The 24,567-nt window shown below is 45.3% G+C and overlaps 1 protein-coding gene across 1 annotated transcript in view; it reads right to left on the bottom strand.

Annotated features, from left to right (window-relative positions):
- The window catches only part of LOC138527099 (protein ELYS-like), a 510,654-nt gene that overhangs the window by 72,151 nt on the left and 413,936 nt on the right, over positions 1 to 24,567 (bottom strand). The window contains exon 28 of the mRNA XM_069638141.1: positions 19,474 to 20,074. Coding sequence (XP_069494242.1) covers positions 19,474 to 20,074 — 601 coding nt within the window. The remainder of the gene's footprint in view (positions 1 to 19,473; positions 20,075 to 24,567) is intronic.

Below are 24,567 nucleotides of genomic sequence, written 5' to 3' on the forward strand. Positions count from 1 at the left end.
TGCGAAGAAATCCGCGTTGCAAAGTTCCAATCTTAGATCGACTTAGCCGCCATTTTAGGTCCATCCGCCATTTTGATTTCCATTCTAAAGTAATTCTGTGTTCTAAAATGGTGGACAGTGTTTCCTGCTTGTAACTTATCCGTCCTGACCTTTGCACATAAGTTAATGTCTAAACTGTCCGTTGGCCGAATGTGTGGGTCAAGTAAAGAGACCTTGTCCTACGTTTGACTTGTAGACAGAGGATTACCTGAGCCAACGAGTCCGATCTGCAGACATACATCAAATACAATGCTGTCTAAATACTGAACGTGGACACTTTTTGAACTACATTGTAAAGGACATGTACTAAGGCTTAATGTTAAATCCAAAGATACACTGTTGCCATTGTGACTTGTTGATTTACAAACTGAAAATAATCCACATGCATATAGTTAGACAAACTAGAAGTGAACTCACCACGAACCCTAGGCCGAGTATTATTAACCTGTAAAAGGGCTGGACATTACGATTGGAAAATGTATGAAAGGTGTAAATGTTTAGACGTCCAGTACCTCTCACTTCTCACACCGAAAGGGCTGGTATTCGCTGTGATGTACTGAGGGCCAGATAGCTATCTGATACTTTGTTTCTTTGTAAAACTGTACAGTTATAGAATAAAGATCTGTGAATCTTTATAAGCCTGCGTTTGGTGTATTTCCTTTTGGGGTACTCAGCCTCGATATCTCCTTTTGCTTTTACAAGATGTGCATTTCCTTTGCAGTGCACTTTAAAAAAAGATTAAACATGAATTCTTTGATGTGACTGGGCCTCAATTCAAGGTTGCCGGTCCGGTAACAATGGTAGCGGTAAGCTTGCCGGTACCGTTGTTACCAGACCGGCAAACTCCGAGTTTTCCTCGCGGGTGCCTTTCCGGCTGACATTATTAACAGTGCCGGTGCTACCGGCCTCCCCGTTCCCATTTGAACCCTATGGGACTCAAATGGGAATGGGGACTAATAATTACCTGTAATGGGCAATTACCGGATTCGGCAGGGCTGCAATGCCCTGGTAATTGGCCATTGCCGGATGCCGATAATTTCATGACTCCGGCGGAAGCCATGCTGGTATTTACCAGCATAGCTACCGCCGGACTCATAATAAGGCCCACTGTGTATTGTGCGCATAGTGCTTGTCAGGAAATGGGTTGGCCAATGAACATGTTCATTGTTGTCTAACACACATTGTGGGTCCAGGGCTGTCCTTGCCTGAGTTTGTTAGCATCTATATTGTACTATGACTTCCTACTTGTGGTCTGATGTGTGTGGTTTGGTGTCTACATGCAGTACAGTTGTCCAAGTGACAGTGGTCAGGGACTTTGTTGCTTGTGGTGTGTGCTTTTGGGTGTACTACATGAACACTGTTTGTGCAAGTTGCTATGCCTGTGTTCATTTCAGCATTGCCATACAAATTTGCCCATGAGTTATAGGCTGTTGTCATGTGCGATTGCACCATTATTTTACGCTTCTGTAAATGTGGCCCTTGGGATGTGATAACCACTTTTGGTCACTTACAAATTGTGTCTTATTCAGTGGTTGTATTGACATGGGGGCAATGTATCCATCTTCCCAACATGTATGTCACATGTGCAATCTTGCTTCCCTGCTTTCACGCTCACAGCTACATGGATTTGTTTGTGCCTGTAGTGCACATGGTCGCACAGGTCTGTAATCAGATTGTTTTTTGATTATGTGAATTGTTGGTATTGTTGTGTTGGTGGCCATGAATGGATGGGTCCTAATATTTGATTGTTGCATAGTTCATGCATTTTTCATTCTCAACATGTTTTTTAAGTGTTCTCATATTTTTGGCATTTGTACAGTTGTTGAGGCTCCAGAATCATTTCACTCCACACTTCACGCAGTGGTATACTCCCAGTAACAAGCTTTTTCTGGGGCCTCTGCTTGTGCACGTTGTTTTATGTCTAATGGACACACACATTTCTGCACTCCCAGTGGCACCTTCTCAAGGTGTTGTTGTCGGCATGGAGGATAGGCCCCAATTCATCATTGAATGGCACCTGGAAGGTGGCTTCTCTGTGTGTGCTCCACAGGGGCTATTTATTAGAAGTTCGATTGTGCCAGCTGTGTGTGTGCAGCCGCTCCACGTGCCCTTTGGCCAGGCATGGGCAAGGGTGGTGCCTGTGGGTGCGGCCGGTGTCCCACATGCATGTCCACTGGTACACTCTACCGTGTGACTACATTGTGCAGGACACATGCAGCCACAATGATTCTACAAACTACTGGTGGTGCATATAGCACCACCCCACCAGAGTGGTCAAGGGAGCAGTACCGTGACTTTAGCACTCTGAATGTGTGTTCCAGTATGCCCGTAGTGGCTACATGTGCAGTATTGTACCTCACCTGAGCTGGTGTTGTTGGGTTGCAGATGGGTGTAACTATAAAGGTAGTCAGCGTGTAGGCACTGTCTCCTGTAAATGTGTACATGGTTATCATTCTCATTTATTGGTGGGGTCTATTGTTCAGTGTGTGACATGCATGCTTGTGCATGAGCGTTCATACTCACCAATGAGCCATGCGTTGCCATGTTTTCCAGATACCAGGGCCCAATGCAGAGGTGACATGCGGAAGATGTAGCTGTCATGTGTGCTGCCCAGCTAATTAGCATAGACATCCATGATGATTCCCATGGCATCACATACTATTGCACATTGATGGAGTGCCAGTGCTTTCTGTTCTGTCAAATGTGCTCTGTCAACCAGGGTGGCCTTAGCGCAACATGGGTGTAGTCTATTGCACCTAGTGCAGGGGGAAGCATGCCACTGCATAGAACTCCTGCATGATTGTCTACCTTTCTTCTGGTTTTCGGGGCATATATATGTGCCTGTGCACACATGCACTTGCTGTTATACAGGACAGCACCTGGTGTAGACAGCATGACTGGGTGGCCTGCGATATCCCACCAACTACTGCAGTTGTCCACTCTAAGGCCCCAATGGCAATGAAATTTAGTGCAGTCAGCACTTTGTCTAGTGGGGTAAGGGCCTGAGAGCAGATGGTGGGGGATGTTAGGCCATCTTACCACTCCCTGACAAGGTCTAGGATTATATGGGGGTACTTGAACCTGCAATATTCCTGATCATCGGGCATCCCAAAAAGTGTGGTGTGTGTTGTGAAGATCCAGGCCCTGGACATCCTCCTCCTCCTGCGGTGTCTGAGCAAAATGGCTCTGAGTACTGCTGGATTCATCGTGGCTATAGACGTTCATTTGGTGTGTATTGCGTGCTTGATATACATTTGTTCCAATGCACGTTGAATGCACGTTGACGTTTATGCCTGCTGTCATATGGCATATGTGTTCCGGGATGTGAGTGTACTTTTTCGCATCCTGATGCTCCCTGGTCAAATCCATGAATACGGTTATATCTGTGCGCCGATGAGCGTGCGATTACTTGCCCGTGTACCGTCCCTCAACATACCCACATTTCCACATGTTCTTCCTCATTATGCATGTTCCGCCCCCTATTTTGGTCAATGCGCAGGTCTGGCCCACACTCTGTCTGGAGTCTCACGCAAGGCACTCGTCGACTCGCACAGACGTGCAGGGCCTGTGCGAGCTCCACACAAGTCCCAAGAAAGTCCTGCGCAGTTGGTTCCATGAGTCAACAAACGTGGATTTGCACCCAGTTTGTCACGCAAGTTCCCTATTTTCAGTGCAAATAATTCCAGGAATTTGCCCCTAAAAGTGTTTGGGGGCAATACAGCCAAACTCATAATCAGGCCCTAAGTGGTTTTGCGCTGCCGCGAGCGAATGAAAAGTGTAGCACTGTCCAAACCTCTGAGACTGAAAAGCACAACAATGGCCTTATGGACAGATTTGTGTGCATTAATGGATTGATAATGTGACAGGCAGACCTCACATTATAGTCATATAAAGATTACATTATTTGGGAGTCAGCCATCCTTGTTCTATTTCTTACTCTACAAGTGGTTGAACAGTCACAGTGGCCCTCATTATACCTTTGTCGGTATCCTGCCGGCGGTTTTTGTAAAGTGCTTACACGGCATAGGCCATTTCAAAGTGCTACCTTTTACTGACTGTTTGAGCTATGATCATCTTAATAGAAGCGCATCAAATCTTGAATTCCGGATTTGGGCCACTATTAAACGATTCCTGGGAACTTCCACGTGGGCACTTTCCACTCTTTTTCTGTACGATTTAAATTTTAATTATATTTTTGAACACTCAGCAGTCCTACTTTGGGTGCTGCTGTATGAGAGTATATCCTACACATTCAATTTTACCTATAAGGGGTAAAGGAAAAAGTGAGGGTGGTCTCTCTCTCTCTAGGGTGTTTGATGAGCTGGTCCAGTCAGAAGCAGTAGAAATTGGTCAGTGTGTGTCATGTGTGACATGTCAGTGTTTCACCTGATATATGAGGTCACTGGGAAAGGTATCTACAGTAGGACACTTTGATTGCCAGACTGACACCAGGTGAATATGAAGGATAAAATCACATGATAGGTATTATTCTGAAATGTTAATTATCAGAGTGACTTTGCATCGAACATCTTTACTAAATAGAGATACTCTTTATCTTTTTGGTTGAAATTAGCAGCATGCACCAGAGGCACGCAATACCGGAGAATTGCTCCCGAGGAAGGGAATTGAATTCCTGAAACACGTAGAACACATTGTTGATTTGAGAAATCAATGGCATTATATTGTTGAAAATCATTTGTGTTGCAAATACAATTGTGTAAAATATATTATCATTCTAGTCATTCGATATAAACAATCAAGATTGGGGATATAAAAAGTTCAGAGCAAAATTGTTTAATTTAATTGTGAACTTACAAATACTTCTTATCAAATGTATGCTTTATAATATTGATTGTACTTCAATAGATTTTGTTGTGCAGAGGACGGGAGTGTTTCACAAGTTTGGGGACACCTGTTTGTTTTTCACATTAAAAATCCAGGTGGACATAAATGTCCCAGAGGCAAGAGTGGTATGTTCTGAGAACCCAAAATCACCAAACAGCTTTAAATCTTCGGATTGGCTTTGGCTCCTGCTGCATTGGGGGACTCTAAAAGATGTTTGCCGACTGACCAGGCATAACATTCAAATTTGAGAGTCTTGTCATGGAACACAAGGGGTTTCAATCACTTATTGCCAAGTAATACTATTTCAATTTGTTTGTCTAATTATCAAATTAAAATTTTAAAGGAAACTTGGTTTCACAAGGCCCCTCTATTAGATGGTTACTCATTGTTTTTACAGCCTGCACAGAATGTTTTTCGAGGGCGTCCATTTGGAGGTTTTATAACTGCCTTCAACAGGGATTTAGGTGTAAATTGTAAACTCTTGGAAGGAAATTAGACTGGCAGTTTGGTAGTCGACTTGTCCAACATATCTAAGGGTATATCGCTATTTGAGAACATGTTCAATTTAAGCGTTTATTGAAATTAATTTACTATGAAGGTACCATCTTTTATTGTTTTAATTTCTAATTTAATTGCAGATTGGTCAAGCAATGGAAACCCTGATTATATTATTCTTGCAGAGGACCTGAATTGTGACCATCGGAATTATTTACAGGACCCTAATTTGATAAGAAATGGCCGTGCTGATTTGAACAACCATAAATGGTGTGATCTAACAGGACTATGGAACCTATTCTGCCTTAACAGCGAAATTGAGTTTAAACCAACGCTGAGTGCAACTTGGCTGATATTTTCCCAATCGTCAGTCATAGACTATATCTTCCTAGTGCAAGCCCTGCGTGATAACTGTATTGATGTCATGTTATTGCTCTAAAACACTTGTGTATGGGCGCGATATAAATAAAATATCATATCATTTCATTGCTTTTGGAGACTTATAAACTCTATGGAAGGAAATCGTGATGCCGCACTCATAAATGCGATACCCGGGAACATCTGGAGGGACGACTTTAGTGAGCCATATTCAGATCCAGGAGGGAGCAATAAGATTGCCTTTTCCAAAGAGCATAAACCCAATAGCTTGGAGCTCTCATGGGAAGTTATTTATAAGCAGGTGACCAAGCTGGAACTTTCAAAGGCAGCTGGGCCAGATAGCCTGTCCAATGTTACATTAAAAGGTAACCCTACATTGTGGGCAACCATTCTCATCATACTTCACTGGAACGTCGTGCAGAACTGGATTATCCACTCCTCTTGGAAGGTTTCTTAGGTTGTGCCAATTTTCAAGAGGAGCAATCGGTAATTACTGGCGAATTATCGTCCAATTGCCCTTCTTGATTAACATAATTAAAGGATTGGCCTAAACTCAACAATCATTTTGATATGTTTCAATCAGGCTTCCAGAAAGGGGTGGGAACTCAACAAAATGGCCTCCTGCTTTCTCTTTTGCAACACCAATCTCATGCCAAAAATTGGTGCATTTGTATGGCCTCCATTGACCGATCGCGTGCTTCCGATATGGTCGATAGAATCAGCTTGTGGTATATGCTGGAAATGTGGGGTTTCCCCGACACACTACATAACTTAATTATGCAACTCCACTCAAACACTACAATCAGCATTAGAATGAATAATTCAGGTTCAATGTCTTACGCCATTGGCACTCATCAAGGACTTTGACAGGGGTGTGTTTTAGCCCCGCACTTTTAAACCTTTACATATCTGATATAGGCTGCTGCCTACATTTAGGTAAAGTATCTCCACCTAGTCTAGGACCTTTGAATATTCATTATTTGGCGTATGCAGACGACCTTGTAATTTTTGATAGAGTCTTGATCGGACTTCAACGTAGCCTGTACACCCTTCAGGGCTATATGACTGTTAACGATGTTCAGATTAATAGCAACAAATCAAACATTTTTATATTTTAATAAAGTCAGATGGAAGAGTAGTTTCTCCTGGCTATTAGAACATGAAAAACTGGAAGTGGTGGATGAGCCTCTCTAAATGGGCTTTATCCTAGATAGGAGCCCTCGACTGCTCTCGTGTTTAATAGGCTTCACAATAAATGCAAGAAATTTGCATCCCAAAGGAAGTCAATTAATTCCAGGTTTGGTCGGTTTTCTTTGACACCTGGTGCTCAAGTACTATAAGATTAAGGTAATTTCTAGTTTACTTAATGGAGCAGAGTTCCTTCTATAAATGATAAGAGTTTCTGGATGTAACTGGCGGGAATCCTCTGGAGGAGGACTTTAGCCCTCCCCAAATGCCTCCCGTTGACAACCCTAAGGTATGAATTGTGCCCAATCTCATTGATGCACATGTTGCCTGGAGAGTACTAGCACTCTATAGAAAAGTGTTGGACCCTCCCAAATGCAGTGTGATGTAAATGCAATGATAGCTGATCTTAAGGCTGCAGTCTTGGCCAAAAGGGTTGATAACTGTGAGAGTTGTGATGAGGAGGTTGAGTTTAACAAATTAGGTGTTGCCAGAGAGACCCCAGGCTGTCAAAAAAGTTATCTATGATAAAGACTGTTGTACCACTAGAGACAAGATCTCTGCCTATCGTCTCTCATATATTGCGTCGTCTCAGGAGAAACCCTATAGTAACATCAAACCATACTTATCTCAATTCCCATATCGCAAATGGAGAGCTTTCTTCTAACGCTTTCACCTCAACCTCTTGCCAAATAGGGAGGTCCTAGGGTTAGGATCCAAAATGCCTTTGGAAAGCCTTGTTTGTAGGTACTTTGGCAAAATTAGGGACATTGAAACTTTACAAGAACTGATTATTCAATGTCCCAGTTTACAACCTATAAGATATGAGTTTTTTTTAAACTTAATGCTGGGAGAGAAGCTAACAGTAGGTGACCAGCTGTGGCTTCGTATCTGCTCTGGATAAAAGGTCTCCTTAACTTTAGCCACCATACGACATCTGTGTAAGGTTTTGGATCGAGGGTCTTCGGACTGCATGAAATAAGATTGGGAAGTGTATGTTCTTCAGGGCTGATTATAGTCATTTTTGCCTTTTGGTGTGTGGAAATTTGATAAGTGTCTTATAAATAGTTTGTCTTTTAGAGGAATTGTATATGCACGTGATCTGTATGTTTGCATGTGATCTTGTATGGTGTGCAGTGATTAGATTGAATAAAAAACTGAGAATAACTTTAATAAAGAAACAATAATAAAGAAAAAATATCGAATTTTTGTTTCAAATGTATATGGTGTGGGATAAGGGGTTAAAACGGGTCGGGAGGGGTTGGGTGGGTTTAAAAGCATAGGGCTATGGGGGGTTGGGAGGGACCCGTCAAAATAAAAAATAAATAAAGAATTCGATATTTTTCGTTATAAAAGTTTGGTTATTAAAGCATTGTCTTAATTCGTTATGATCACATGTAGCCATCTGTATGTTTGTTTTGGATATTTGTGAGCAATATGTGTAAGGTTTAATTAAAACCATAACACAATAATGAAATTTAACTATATATGAAAGGAAAACCTATTGTGGTGTGCTGGACTATTTGATTTCCATCCCAGCCAGATTTTAAAGAAATGGGTTTAGCTGCGATTATTTAATATCAAAACAGACCTTCCCTTTGGAAATGTCGCTGGTGTTTTTATAATTGCAGAGCTGGGTGGTCTATGCGCATAAAGAGGGGGGATTTTCTTCTAGGAAAAGCCTCTGAGCTGTAACCAGCACCACAAATAGGCAGCCTTAGCTCTGAACCCCAGGTTGCAGCTGTCCCTCTGTTTTGTAGTCCTGGAAAAAACCCAAATTTAGAGGGAAGCTGATCAGAAACAGGGATACCTGCAGTGGCAAATTCTGGGCCACTTTCTCAGAACAGTCTTTTTAGGTCAACTTTCTGCCTTGGCAATAGTTCCTGCGGGACTGAAGGTTGCTTGCAGGACAGGACTGCCTGTTCCTGGAGTGTGATCACCCAGTAGTGTGTGGTCCCTCCGGCGCAAGGTTTGGAGCTCTGGGTCAGTCGGTCTCCGGAGGCACCCAGAGGCTGGTTCATTGTCCCGGGAGGATAGCTCAGCGGCAACGTGCTCGCCTTGGAAGCAAGAAGACACAGAGCAACACAGGTTTGATCCCCGGGTCTGCGCTTCGAAATCTCTGGGTATGAAGCGCATTATAAATAACCTATCATATCATAAGGTAGTTACTGGTAATCACTCTTGACTTACTCTTCTCTTTCCAAGAGATGCGTCTCGTAACTTCTGTGTTGACAATAGTAGTCTCTATCTCTTTAAGTTAAGAGTAAATCCAACTTCATTGTGGACCAGCCCCATGTGCCCAGGGAGTGCCTGCTGCTCTGGAGCGCTGATCTAGTTGCTTAGGTGCTGGTCCGGAAAGAGAGAGGGCACCACCCAAGCTCCAGATTGAGGTTGCCGGACAATGCACCTAGCCGGAATGGGCCCGCTCTTCTTTAATTCAACACCATAAACGATTTGTGAAACCAAATACTAGTAAAATATGCACCACAGACAGTCATATTATTAGATTTGTATTTTTAATTTTCATTTATATAGCGCTTGATACCACTATATGGTCACTTCTAGGAGCCCAGGGGCGGGGACAAGTTACATGCGTGCTGGAAAGGTCTCCTTTCTTAACGGGTGTATTAAGGGTGTTGCAGAAACATTAGGGTATGGGAAGCCCACCTTAAGCGTCGCTTCACTATCAGCCTCACCTATTTCCTGATGTTTCCTAGCCACATCTAACTGATGTGAAGTTGCTCCTTAGTTTTGGCTTATAGGTGGCACTTTAGCACATCCAATAGACCAAAACTTTTGCAGTGACATACAGGTAGGAGGAGCGAGATGGTACATGTGAGTGGGAGACACAGCTTGTGGGTGTTGTTTGTCTGTTTACTCACCCATTGACTGCCCTTGGCAATGTGTTGTATAGTGCATGGGGTGGACGTGGAAGCCTGGTGATGTAAGAGAGAATGTTGGCTGTGACTGAGAGAATGTATGCAGACAAGGTTCTGGATACAGGCAGTGGCAGAGCCCCTGCCTGGGTGATGGGAGCCAGTGGTTATCTCTTAATTATCTCTGTAAGATCTCGATGTAACTGACTGAAGCTGTAATAAAGGGATTGTACTGGAACCTATATGAGAGCCTGAGGACCCTACATTATTTCACAATGTTAATACATATGGCCATTCCCACCCAATTCCTTCTCTGCCCTAACAGAAATACACCCTCCTAGGATCTTTTTCAGCTAGCCCTATCATGCAGTAACATAGAACATTGTGCAGTATATGTCCTCGCCATGTTATTTAAGGAGTAAACCTAGTGTATGTATAAACATGTCTTAACGAAGTATGCCTTTATCCCTTGATTTAAAAGTATTATGGGTGTCCTTACAACTGCTCCATGCACTGAATTCCTGTTAAAAACAAGCATTGGCAAAGGCAGCCGTTTCATCTCTGGAATAGGCATTAGACGTTTGCCAGGCACGGTTTTATTATGTCCAGGCACTAACGCCACTTACCAGCTGTTGCCATCAGACTCCCAGGTAGTGCCATTACGCCAACGCCCAGAAAATCGCTGTCCCCCGCTTACAGAAAAGCCAAAACTGTTGCTCTGCTAATGCTTTAAAAAAAAAAATATTCCCGAAGCAAAGCTTGAAAACACTGGGCCCTCATTCACAGCAGAAGGATATTCTGCTTCTGATGGCATAATTATAAACATGTTTATTTTAGGCAGGTTTTAGCCCCTTCGAGTTCTATAAAAGCATTAATCCTAAAAGGCTGTTTCATGTGTAATTCGTCTTGCCAGCAGCGCGCCCCCTCTCCTCGCTCAGGGACGGATACTGCAGAGGCCTGTGAAGTATTCCGTGATTTAAAAAAGATATGACTTTATTTTTTTGTAGCCATTTGCATACAGTAATGATAAAACCCCAATGCACGTGAACTCAGGCAAATTGGTAGGTCATAAAAAAGCACCAGTGAATTACTATTTTATTAAAGTTTTAAAATAATCTGGCTCGGCGTGCGAAAAATAAAGGTCAAAGGAGAAAGAGGCCTACCCAGGCGCGTGCATATTGATGTCGCGGGGAACGCCGCACACTATTAATTTCCGGGCATAAAAGTTTATATTTTTCAACAGAGCAATCATTTGTGTTGCCCTGCTGGGTATTTTAAATGTGCTCTTGTGTATATAACTGTAATTTAGTCGTATAATGTAACGCCATAATCCGTGCTGTGGGCCCGGGAGCTACACAATCTCCGAGAGATGTGTGAAGTGCTGGCAGTGCCGCTTCCCCGGGGGGCTGCGATGCAGAGATGGCGAGGGCCTGACTCACGCTCATGTTGCCCCACAGGTCTGACTGGCTCGCCTGCTGGTACCCGGAAGTCAGTGACGTAGCCAGCATTTCAGGACAAGGTGGGCCTGTGGGTCTAGAGCAGGGGTCCCCATACATTAAAGGGGATGTATGTTTCCTCATCCGCTGCACACAAGTCACCTGCTGGGAACCTACCTGATGGGTGGAAACATTTCAAAGCTAGTAATTCAGACAAAAACTACGAATTCCTTCAAACCTCTTCTCTTGTAAACAATCTGCTAAAAAAGAGATCTCAAATCATGCTCTGCACATCCTGGCATGTAATTTTAAATTCCCGAACTGGTGTATACATGTTATAAATGCAGGACTACAAGTACCAGAATGCAATGTCATGTAAGCAAGACAGCTTGGTTATTACACACCGGTTATGGAACAACTTAAGATCCTTCCCAATGAGCTGGGTTATTTCCAAGACGCAGACGCACCCGAGAAGAGTCTGTGTGATATAATCACTCCCTTGTTGTCATTTTTTGACACAGACCTGCAACTTATTTTTACGAATAACATGTTCAATTCCAGAAACAGACAACATGTCATTTGCACATCAACACAAAATAGACTGGAGAGGGAGACCTAAATGTGGCCCTCGTTGCACCGGTCCAACCCTCATCTCGACGTCACAGAAATGAAAGGTGTACATCGTTCCTCGCCCATTCCTCCCCATCTTTGATGTACCTGTGACAAATCAACTTCCGGGGCACCAGTGGTTCAGGGATGAATATCGGTTTCTAAACCATCAATCAGCCCCATACCTCTGGTACACCAGAAGGGATCGAAACAGATTGGAAACACCAGCACATTTTAAACCTCCTAGTCCAATTTTGGTATAGTTGAGGGAAGGACAGGCTTATCTCCGCAAGGACGTGGATCGTTGGTTAGTTGCAACACAGCGAAAATACAATTATTACCCAATGATAAAAGGGACTGTCCGGTCAAGGTTGTATAAAAATATCTACTTTAATATTATTCAACAGGCAATTCTAGACAGTTCTGTTTGGCATGTCTGGAGCACCGGTTGAGGCATCGCGGACGACGTTAGCGACTGTGGTGTGACAACAGTCAGCAGTGCAGCTGGTTGCAGCTCGAGGGGCTCGACTGGCTTGAACATTTCCTATAAGATGGACGCTGGCTGATACTTGTCGTGGCACTCCTCCTAGCTTCTTCTCTGGGCTTGTGTCATCCTTTAAGGCAGATGGCCCAAAGCTGTGGAGAGTGTTGCAGGCAGCTGCCTTGTCCTTGGTTTGGTTCAGAGACTCTCTGGCACTTTCCACCTACGAAGCTTGCTTGCAGAGTATAGCAGGGCACGCTGTGTGCTGGCTGGGTACTGGTTCTGCAGCTGCCGGAGGGTCCTCCCATTCAGTAACTCCCTCTGTTTCCTGGGAGATGTGTATGGGAGGGATCTTGCTTCCCTCTTTGGAAATCCTTGCCTTCCTTCACTGGCGGAAGCTGTAAGGCAGACTGTACCTTCAGCCAGGATCCACATGAGTTCTTCTTGTTACTCCTTGCAAACTCTCATGATGATCTGCCAAAAGAGGGGCTCGAACCTCTTTTAAAGCAACATGGGCCCCAGTAATTGGTGTAGGCTAAGCCTACCTTAATGAACCAATCTCCTGTATGCATGAGGTCATAAACAGAGTGCTTTGCAACAGAAAAGGTAAAGTGATGAAAACATGTAATACTAAATCCCACCCATCTTCCTGTCTGTTGTGGATCAAAGGGTCTCTCTGGTTAATTGAGCTCTCTGTGGCTCCTGATTAAAGTGGCAAGTCTCCCTTGAAGCTGTGGCAAGATCAGACTTTTGGTCGCCAGCAAACCACATAATAGAACCATCTGAATGAGGTCCCCCTGCTGGGGTGACTACTGTAAATACATAGTGTCAGACATGACAGTTCTCTGCCCTTTATACTGAGAGGCGCGAGCTGGCTACAGGTTGGAACAGTGCATATCAAATTTTGTTGGGTGTTTTCCTGTCTGCAGCTAGGCCCCCCGTCGGCCTGTTTGAAGTATACTCTATTAGTATGCTAATCATGTCAATTGCTGCCACCATTCTGCAGTGCTTACAGAAAAGGACAGGGCGATCCACGGAGCCTTTGATAGTTAATTCGGCTGGCCATGGCAGGAGGAAGGTTTTGCCTTCCCCCTGCTGAAGTGCTTTGATGTACTCTTGGTTGTCATATTCCAACTAAATATGAGCGGGGGACAGCGCCTGTAGACTGTGTCCCTCAGAGTACACAGGTCTATGTGTATGTCATGCGGTGAGCATAGGAAAATGCGTGCAGATTAGCCCCACAGTTGATCTACCATCATTCAATTTCATTTAAAATTTCAAAAAAGCCCAGGTGAGAGCACACCCACCATGCTGATGGTCGAATTCCTAACAGTATCACAGATCCGAGAAACGTTATTCACTCAGACAGCCATTTAGACCTTATCATCATGATGTTGTTGTAGAGATAAATCTGCAATCGATTGAGCAAGTAGACAGGCTGTGACCACGCAGAAAGCTGACGACGTCACGACAAAGACTGTGACATAGATGCCTTAGACATGAAGCACATACGCCTTCCTACACAAAGTTACACACACACTTAGACCACACTGCTCGAAGACATGAAGAACATGCTTATGACCCACTAAGCTAGAGGACGAGCACACCTATGCTATGCAGTAACCGTAAATTTCACAAGAATACATGTGAACTTCTTGCTGACGCTAAAATGCAACTAACATGAACGGCCAAATAAACAAAGATGGAGGCCACAGCCACGTTGAAATGAATGGAAGACACTGAAAGGGCTCGAGAATGCAGAGAGAGGCCAGACAGGCTAATTTCGCTGAGACACGCAGGCCAGGCTGTCAGTGCAGCTATTTTGCACAGCCTTGTCAAGGACACAGAGGGAGATAAAGTATCACATTAAGCATAAAAGATAGGACACCAGCATGTGCAAAGTCAACAATCCTCATAAATGCAAGCAGGAAAATTAAGTTTGTGGTCCCTACACACATGACTTGGACCTGAAGACAAAGCCTATTCATTTGAGCTTGATGGAGCCGGTCGTTCCCCTCCAACTGAAGACAAGATGATATAAAGGTAATACCAGGTTGAAAGCTCAATGTTCTGCCTCAAGACCTAGAGGATTGGAGACGGTAACTTGCTAGCTACAAGCAGGACCTTTGCAGCTGTTCCCACCACCTTGAATAGTTGCTCATGGGTTGGTAACTGTCCAAAGCACCAAAGCTGAGAAGACCGTTGCTGACCAATCCCTACCCACATTCCACACTAGCTCAGACTTTGTTGCCAGGCCCAATGACAGACATGCCTGTAGTTGCAACATTTAGGAGGTGGTCGCAGGAGGAGCCACCTACTGTAGTTTTAGCCAATAATGTTACTAACCCCATAAACATCTTGTATGTAGTCTACCTCACTAACCAATCCCATGTTACCTTAGGTGTTTGCAATGTATCATTTATTTTGTGACATCACAAAGCCTTAAAAGATTACAATAAGCCTGAGAATGATGAGAAAGTATTGGAGAACAATGTGTTGTCCATAACTTGATCCCTGTTTCGAAAGCTTTCAATAAGCGGTACGACTCGTCATATTTTTGGACTCTTCCATTTTTGAGTGCAGGGGATTTCCTGTGGCACAGTTCCTCTTGCTTATAAGTGGGGATATTAATAAGTCCTGCGCCTGACTTCAAGGTCACTTTATGTGCTCTCAGAAACAAATCTGAACTAAGCTGATCTGTGACCACTGCTACATGCTGGGTTCTGGAGCATCGAGGGTGAGCCTGGCTCCTCATTCAACATCCCATCTATGCCACCGGTGTAAACAGATTTAATTTGGAACAGAAGTATGATTCCTTCTGCTGCCATACATTGCATAGGTCTACAAACTGTGGGGTGCGCACCCCCAGGGGGGCGTGGCGGCATCCCAGGGGAGGGGGGCGCAAGAGGCCAGCATGAAATGTGTAAAAAAAATTGTGAAAAGAAAACATTTTAAATATTTTTTTTAGATTGGAGGAAATGGGAAGGGGCAGCTCACCTGGTCAGACTGGACCATAAAAAGGTCTTAGGGACCAATGAAAAAATGGCCAGCAGTTGCAAATGGATATTCAGTCCTTTAGTCACAGACTGTTTGAATAGTACCCAAGAGGCTGTTTTTTGTTCAAATGTAAACAAATTGTGATATTTAAAGAATATTTATTCAGCACCAATGGTCAAAACTACTAGCTGCATAGCAAAGTAAGTCCTCAAACTGGCCCACATTGGCCAAAAAGGTGGCCCATTTTGACTGGCCTGCACTAGTATTTTGCATGTTTGGTACGGTTATTGCCCTATAGGCCTGTCCAAGCCTGGTGGCTCATCCATAATGGGTGAGGAGGCGTCCACCCACTGGCCACCTCACCCATTATGGAGTAGCCGAGGAGCCAGCCCAGTGAAACACTGATCACTCCCTCAGCTGCATTTTCCAGCTGAGGGAGTGCTCCTGGGCTGGCTGAACTGTCAAAGGGAAACTCTGTTTGCCTTTGACAGTTCATTTCCCCAGCCGCACATGATCACTGAGCCATGCAACACTGGGGGTGTTTTGCTTCGCCAGCCTTGCATACCTCATTGGAAATGCTGGCTGGGCACTGCATGTATGCATGTGCGAGGGGGCACTCCAGCGCCTCCTTGCACATATGGGCAGAGCAGCCTGGAGCGGGGTATTTTAGCAACCACGTGCAGGCCCCTGCAGAAGGTAAGTTTATGGCGATTCATTTTTTATTTAAATATGTGTATGGATGTGTGTATGCTTGTGTTATGGGACGGTGGTGGGAGCAGGATGGGCGGCAGCACTAAGATAGTGGCGGGAGTAGGGTGGGGAGAGCCCAGGGTCTGTACTGGGAGTAGGGTGCGGTGACGACACGCAAAAGTTCATAGCGATTTCTACATACTGTCCATCTGGCACTTTTGGGGGGGCCTGGCCTGCCCAAACTTTGCTCAGGGGGGCCCAGGCCAAAAAAGTTTGAAGACCACTGCTTTACAGGGTTTGCTTATTCGCCTGGTGCTGTTCTGCAACATGGCAAGGCATAAGACTGACACACAGGTGTGCGCTGAAAAAAAAATGTTTAAATATAATTCCACCTAATACTATGAGGCAAATTCTCAACATGCCACACAGATAAAAAAAATGTGCAGAGGAGGCACTTCTATTTTAACCCTCTGTCTTTGAGAAATGCGCAGGTTACAGTGACAAATTAAGTGAATTTGTTCTTTATCCCCAAAGGAAGCCCCCCCCGTGAGACTAGGGAAGTAAGCCCACTCCACAACACCCTCCCTAGGGGTTTGAGAAAGCGGGACCTCACTAGGAGAGACTCTTCCTTTTGGGACAAGGACACATGTTCCCGCGAGGAGCTCCCTGATGCCCTCCAAGTGATGGCTTCTATGGACTAAGTCTCCAATTAAATATGCAGAGGATACTGAAAAGGGATGCTGTGCCAAAGATCCAGAGAGAAAGGGTAGAAAGCCAAGAGAGAGCAAGAGACCGAGAGAACGAGGGGAAACCCCTTGTACATAGCAGATCGGAAGGAGACAGGGCTGTCATAGAACGCAAGGCCTGCGTAAACCAGAGTAGCTCTGACGCACAGCGAGAAAGGCTGGGTGACCGGCGTGTGAGAGCAAAGGAAATCCAAACCCTGTGGAATAGAGGGTTCAGTGGTGGCATGACCACAATGTAATCGTAGTGGGCAGACTGTCCGTACAACAACGCTAGCAACACCAGCGGGAGGAAGAAACTCCCGATCCGAGTCACAGCATCAGTGCTATCCAGAAGGCAAGAGCGGGATGGAGAGGAGGGAGAAGCTGCGGAAAGAAAGCTACAGAGCTATGAAGAAAGCAAGAGACAGTCCAAAATCCTACAGGTGCAGACGCCGTTACCCCTGAAAACAGAAGGTAATACGGTGAAAGAGAATACCGGAAGGTCAAGAGGGACTCATAAGTTAAACAAAACTTGTCCCACTACTAGAGTGAAAACAAGAAAAAACAATCTAAAGAAACAGAACTGTGTTAATGAGGTAAAGAGAAACACGAAATCATAGAGTGGGCGAGAAACAGAACTAGAATCTTATTACACCAGGACTGTGTTAATGAGATAAGGAGACACCTGAAAAACGATAGAGTGAGAGAGATAACATTGGAAGCTTGATACCTTGGGAAAGGGGAAAGGCCAACCGACATTCCAAGGAGAAGAGAGAGAATACAATAAAGAGAGGCACATGGTAATACAGACCCATGGGTCAGAGAGGTCAACCTATATTAGAGAATAAGAAAGAGAGCACACTAGAGAGGGACACTTGGGGAGTAGAGACCCGTGAGCTCAAGAGGATGAACCTCATATATGAAACAACACCCAGGCAAGAGAGGGATCATAATTAGAAGCTGAACAACCAAAATACCAGAGAGGAGAGCAATATACCAGTGGGTCTCGAACCCTACAAGAAAGAGAGAAGGATCCTGAACAGAACTAAGGCAATCTTTAAGAAAGAGGGAGGGCAAAAAACCAGACCCCTAAAAGCACTGCTGTACTTATTCCAGAGGAAAACCAGAGATTATTTAAGAAAGGTCTACTAATTGAAACAACAGAATCAAGAAAACCCTGTGACAAAACACAGCAATCTATTGTCTGGCTGCCTCTCCACCCTGCCCTGAAGCAATTACTCGATAGCAAGGGGGGGTTTACAAGAAACCCCAATAAATAGATATGTAAAATATTATGGAATTACCAAATGAGTTAGGGAAATCACTGGTGCAAGATGGCAATATGTGGCGGATGGGGTGAGTATCTGGGTATATAAGAGCAATGCATATACAAAGGGCAAAACTGTTGGCTTTGTCAATGCTTGTTTATATTGCTTCTAATACTGATGGTCCGCCCATTTCTAAGTGTCCCCAAATTTAGCTGTAAGAAAACCAACGATGCATGGAGATACAGTTGCTAGTCCTGGATCCCGCGCACTTGCGGATTATAACTCACGTCTCGCGACTTCAACGTCGACATCCACTCGGCGCCTCTTTACGGAGTTAGGGTTGGCTAGGACAGTATGCAGCTCTTTACACAACATCTATTCCTTTATACTTTTCTAAATACAGGTAACAGATTGCAGCCCTTCGTCAGAAAAAGACTCTTGTCCGCACTCCTGTCCCTTGCTGTTGTGGATGGGCCCCCAACAAGACTGGTGAGCAAATGGACAGCACCACCTCTGACCCAGGGACAGTGACACCCTATAGGGATAGGGTGTTCTTCCGCCTTGGGACTTTGGTAGCGTACACACTGAATGAAAAAAGTAAACTAGCATTACTAGAATTTATTCTTGCGTGTATAAGTGTTCTTATGTGACATATCTTATGCTGTACCTAACACTTAAGTCTACCGTCTACCCTGAATCAGGTTCCCCGATTGTTGTTGAGCTAATGGATAGGTCACTGCTGAATGGACGGCACAGAGAGCTCAGCAGTGACTGCAGACACTCCTCCTTAGTGGATAGGCTATTAGGCTTGCTCGATCTGAGAAGCGGGTGGGGGCCGCACACTGGTGTAGATGCTTTGCATAGTAAACAAGCCACAGCAGTTACACCAGCTTGGCCCTATCCATGGAGGTCATTGAGGGTGTTCTTCTCTTCATCCCTATGGTTTCCCTTGCTTTCCCTGTGCTCATGAAACTCCCTGCTTTCTTAGGGGTGAACTGCTGGGTCTCTAGTCCCACAGGAACACATGTATTGGTGCTATTTACATATTGCAGTTTTGTATCATGCTACTTGCAGAGCAACCCACTTGAAAGCATGCAGTGGTGACGTTTCAGAGGAAACGGAAGGCGGAAGGGTGGGGGACAGGGTGTAAAGGGCCTACAATGAAGTACCCTCAGCTATTGTGCAGACATCCACTCCCCCCTTCTGCAGAACCCAAAAAGTAGATAGTGAGTAAGCATGCTAGCGTGCTACTACACACTAACCAATGTTAGTGTGCTGAGACTCTGCTGATTAACCTTCATCACGCCAATGACCTGAACCTCTATGCAACGCTGGGAATCTATTTAAACTACATTTTATTTCTGTATCCCAACATATTTTACAACAATTTCCTTCAGCGTTCATTCGGCAGTTCACGTCAAGAATTATTAGCCGCCGATAGAAACTTACCTGGGCCACTGCTGGAAACTTTTTCAAAGACAGGCAAAAGTCCTGCTGAAGGCCTCCGGCCAGTGTCCAGGGCTTGCTTCCACCAGCTCCCGAGCTTCCTGTTGCCAAGCTCATCAGAGTTGCTCCTGAAGCTGATCTGCTCCTTTGTCTTCTGGCAAGGAGTTTGGGGTTGGTAAGAGAATGGGGGCGCCCTTTGTGTCGAGGAAATAACTGTTTTCCAGCCTGGAGAATAAGCCGCCGAGGCAAAGGCACCTGCGTTTTTTAAGCCAACGTCGCTTCCCCAAGACATTTTTCTAGAAGAATAGCAGGGATGCGACAGCTTTCGTGTGAGGAACCTCTCCATTTGATCGAAGCTGCTGGTTCTTACTAATATTTTGCTCTTGCCATGGTCGGACTGTAGCTTTCCATCCTTCCAAAGACTTGTGCGATCCTCGTGGCTGCCGAAACCATTGTCGCTTGTTTTCCAATGGCCTTCATTCTTGTTGCCAATTTCCTCTGGAGCATCACAGAGGGTGAGGATCTCTGGTTGCTCCATTGCTTTCTGCAGTTCTGGTACCTCTTCCTCCTGATTGCAGGCTTGGTCGCCGAACTCCTCAGCTCTCTGGAAGGATTTAAAATAAGTCATACAAAAATGAAGATGGTTCTTCTCTCCTATCATTAATGGCAATGTCAAGAGCCCCCACAGTCGATCGTCAGTGGCCAACACCAAATGTGCCCCTGCACCTCGACATTTCCATACATACAACCCACAACATATTTCAGGTTCCTTCAAGTCCCCTGTATCTCCCATCACACGTAGCCCCTTCACACCCCAATATATCACTTCTCCTCCCTCAAGGAAGTACATATGTACCTTGTTCAAGCATAATTGGAGGTTAAATGAGGTCTTCAACCTGGAATAACACAACTAAATTCATTATTTTGTATCCTAAAAGTATGGGCACTGAACAGAATAACACCTCACAGTGCCAGCGTTGGCCACGATTTGTTATGCCCCCTTGTGCTTGGAGGCAGGAGGTTCTACAGAAATCTCACTGTCTCCTTCCCAGACTTCAGAACCACTGCGAACACCAGGGATGGTCTGCTCTTAGACCAGAAGTCCTCTGCACCTCCAGGACCAAAATATTGCTCTGCAGGCCCCTCTCTCCAAATATCAGGCATACCAAACTGCCTTTGATCCTGCGACTTTTCACCAACCGCCATTCCCCGAACATCCCAGGGTTGGCCCCTTCCCTCCTCATCGCCACAGGTGGGTAAAACCTTGACAGGCCATTCCTAGAGAAGTTTGCCTTCATCACAAGACCAATCAACATGAAAAGGCTGATGGGTGGAAGGTTTTTAATTAATCATAACCACTGGAATTGCTCTAGGCAGCCCTGAAGATCATTGTTTCTCAGTGTGCCATGTGGCTCATCTTGGTCTTGTACTGTAGTTTTAGGAGTGATATCTGGAGGTGATTGCTCTCTTTCTGTCACCTGAAGTGGTGAACACATATCACCACTATTCTGGCTGCAAGATCCCACAGAGAGGAGTCCGATACAGCTGCAATATATCACTTCACCACTAGGCGTCTCTGCATTATTGAACTGATCCCATCGCAAGTGCAGCAACATGGTCTCTCCACAGTGCGCTTGGGCGGCTTGGGATTAAGTGGGTTCGTGTTCACTCAAGCGTTCGTGGGGCCGGGGCTGGGACACTGAGCCGGGAGAGCTGTGGGTTCGGTCCTCCCCACTAGTGATATGTTATTATTAATGATAATAAAATAATAATAATAACAACAGTCGTTTTTAGTTTAATATAAAGAATGTAGCACAATTTGAAATATATTCTATATGACAATATGTTGTAAAGTGTGAGAGGATTGGGGCTGTCCCTGGGAGCTCCAGTGCATTGTCTCTGACAATCTCTCGTTTTACTTATTTCTGTGCCCCACCACCAGTGCCCCAATGCTGCCCTCCGCTGGCGTCGCCGGAAGCTTCTCTTCTGCATCTGCCCCATCCCCATGGCAACCATCAAGTGTAGAGTTCTTTGTGCTGGTTGGGCATCCCAAAAAGACAAGAATGACTTCGCTGCAGTGCGCCGACCTACGCCTTCCGTTAGACCCCGAAACCCTCACAACACTACAAGCAATCCTGCCACCACAAGCCAAAAGGACTTGAACCACCCAACATGTTCTGTCTAGTGCAGCCATTAAGAATATATCGACCAGCAGCTTCATTACAGCAAAGCACCACCTTAAAATGCAGGTTTCAAAATGTAAAGACATACACGCCTTTTACTATTAGTCGGCAGTTGGAGCGTGGTGTGCAGATTGTGACAGCGTGCCGCGGTTTAGTGGAAAGTTATCATCAGCCAAACACTGCACATTCACCCAAGTCTGTCACCCCCAGATGACAAACGCTCACCGGGGAACTGACAAAGGCAAGGACTGTATCCCTTCCGCCAGTCAACATGTTCCCTTCCCTTGATAACCAATTCTCTTTTCCTTTTATTTTACAATTCCCCCAAAAGCCATTTAAGTAACTTTTGGCACAAACAGGGCAAAACTATACTATAATTTCAGTCTATCAACAGAGTCAAACTTGTGACACAGGGACAAAAGCTACCCCACCTCTATGGCACTTGCCGGTAGTGTCATGTTGCACAAGAAACTGGTCATACCATTTGAGCTGTATATGAATAAGAGAGCAACAATATTTTAGTTTTCACACACATCCTAATACATCCTTAAAAAAGCCTGTGGAGGCTACTGTGTATCTATAAACATCTTCAACCCCCTGTCTATGAGGGGTTTTATACAAAATGCCATCATATTAAATATTCATATGACTAACAAATTGTAAAACAGTTTTTTGTGAGGGTTAGTACAAGTTGTGACTTAGAATATGGTTAATATATCCACACGTCTGTCTAGTCGACACTTCTGGTGTTTCTGGAATGAACTGGGTGGTTTTGCTGTTCTAGTGCCGTCTTCAGGACTGTGCAAGTTGACTGGGTGGTGTCATATTTGTCATTAAACAGATCTAAATGACTGCATGTATCATGGGCCGTGGCCCATATATTCATGAATGACTGGTATTGTCACTGATTAGCCCCGTTATTAATGGCTGGCATGGGCAGACCCCTATGGGGACCTGTCGACTTGTGATCGGTACTCTATGGCAAACAGAGTGTGTGCTGCCATTTTGTCCACTTCAGGCAAGAGCAGTGGCGTGAACCTGGATGGGTGGGCTGGTGAGTCCAACAACTACTCCAAGACCATTGGAGCCTTGGAGCTGCAGAGAGCAGTCCAAAGCAGACGGAATGAGAAATCAAGCTGTCCTGACAACGTATGAAGTCACGCTCCTGGCCGGGTGATGCCAGCTTTCGAAAAGCAAGGTAACTGGGACAGCACAAGACCCACAAGGCCGCCCCACAGCCTGCTCATCACAGTGAGTGGCCCAAAGTTAAGAAGAGTGACAAACACTCCAGGACTCAACCTACTCATCCCGGTGAGTGACCCAAAGTTAAGGCGAGCAACAAATACTCTGGGAGTCAGCCTATTCGTCCCAGAATAGTGATAATACACTTGGGCAATCTCCTCTGACCGTGAGCGGTAAGAAGAGAAAAACCATTGTGAAACCCATCCTACTCATCTCAGTGAGATAAGGACTGCACAAGAGAATTACTATTGGGTCTACAATAAGAATAGCAAAGAGGAAGACAGTGAATCAGAAGAGGGGGGGATATGATATCAAATGTCTTATGCACAGAGTTGAAGAACGTTAGCAAGAGAGAGAAAAGGAAGCTTACAAAGAGTGAATTAGTCTCCCTAGTGGAACCAGGAAGAAAAAGTCTTCTAGAGACACTGAAGAGAGATTTTTGTTCCAGGATTTCCAAAGCTAACTAAGCTGAGGAGGAAAGGCCTGCCAAAGGAACAAGCAAGGGAAACCAAACTGGGAAAAGCCCCCTCCAAGAACTAAACCAATTACTTCTCGAGATAGCCAAGCAATATCTCAAGATTGCACACCAAATCTGAAGAAGTCAATCCACGAGAAGGAGTCATTCTCTTGGTCATTTGTTTTTTTCTTTTAGTGGTAGGGACAGAGTACATTTACAGTTGGACGGAGGACAGAATGTTTAATTTCTGGACTTCACAACAAGCGATGAGCATATTAGTTAGTTTTCCTTTATTATTTGAATGAAGAATCTTGAAATGACAAAAACTGGTCTGTGTCTTCCTTCTGACCTGCCAGATACTCCACCTGCCTGCTTCTGATGGTCACCCAGCTGCAGCATGTCCAGATGTGGCAGCATGTCCAGATGCTGTTGCTTCTGATGGTCACCCAGCTGCAGCGTGTCCAGATGCTGTTACTTCTGATGCAGCGTGTCCAGATGTTGTTGCTTCTGATGGTCACCCAGCTGCTGCGTGTCCAGATGCTGCTGCTTCTGATGGTCACCCAGCTGCTGCGTGTCCAGATGCTGTTGCTTCTGATGGTCACCGAGCTGCAGCATGTCCAGATGCTGTTGCTTCTGATGGTCACCCAGCTGCGGCGTGTCCAAATGGTGTTGCTTCTGATGGTCACCCAGCTGCGGCGTGTCCAGATGCTGTTGCTTCTGATGGTCACCCAGCTGCGGCGTGTCCAGATGCTGTTGCTTCTGATGGTCACCCAGCTGCGGCGTGTCCCGATGCTGCTGCTTCTGATGGTCACCCAGCTGCGGCGTGTCCAGATGCTGTTGCTTCTGATGGTCACCGAGCTGCGGCGTGTCCAGATGCTGTTGCTTCTGATGGTCACCCAGCTGCCGCGTGTCCAAATGGTGTTGCTTCTGATGGTCACCCAGCTGTGGCGTGTCCAGATGCTGTTGCTTCTGATGGTCACCCAGCTGCGGCGTGTCCAGATGCTGTTGCTTCTAATGGTCACCCAGCTGCGGCGTGTCCCGATGCTGCTGCTTCTGATGGTCACCCAGCTGCGGCGTGTCCAGATGCTGTTGCTTCTGATGGTCACCCAGCTGTGGCGTGTCCAGATGCTGTTGCTTCTGATGGTCACCCAGCTGCGGCGTGTCCAAATGCTGCTGCTTCTGATGGTCACCCAGCTGCGGCGTGTCCAGATGCTG

The sequence above is a fragment of the Ambystoma mexicanum genome, chromosome 14 (assembly GCF_040938575.1).
Source record: "Ambystoma mexicanum isolate Mex_15411 chromosome 14, UKY_AmexF1_1, whole genome shotgun sequence".
Classification (NCBI taxonomy): Eukaryota; Metazoa; Chordata; class Amphibia; order Caudata; family Ambystomatidae; genus Ambystoma; species Ambystoma mexicanum.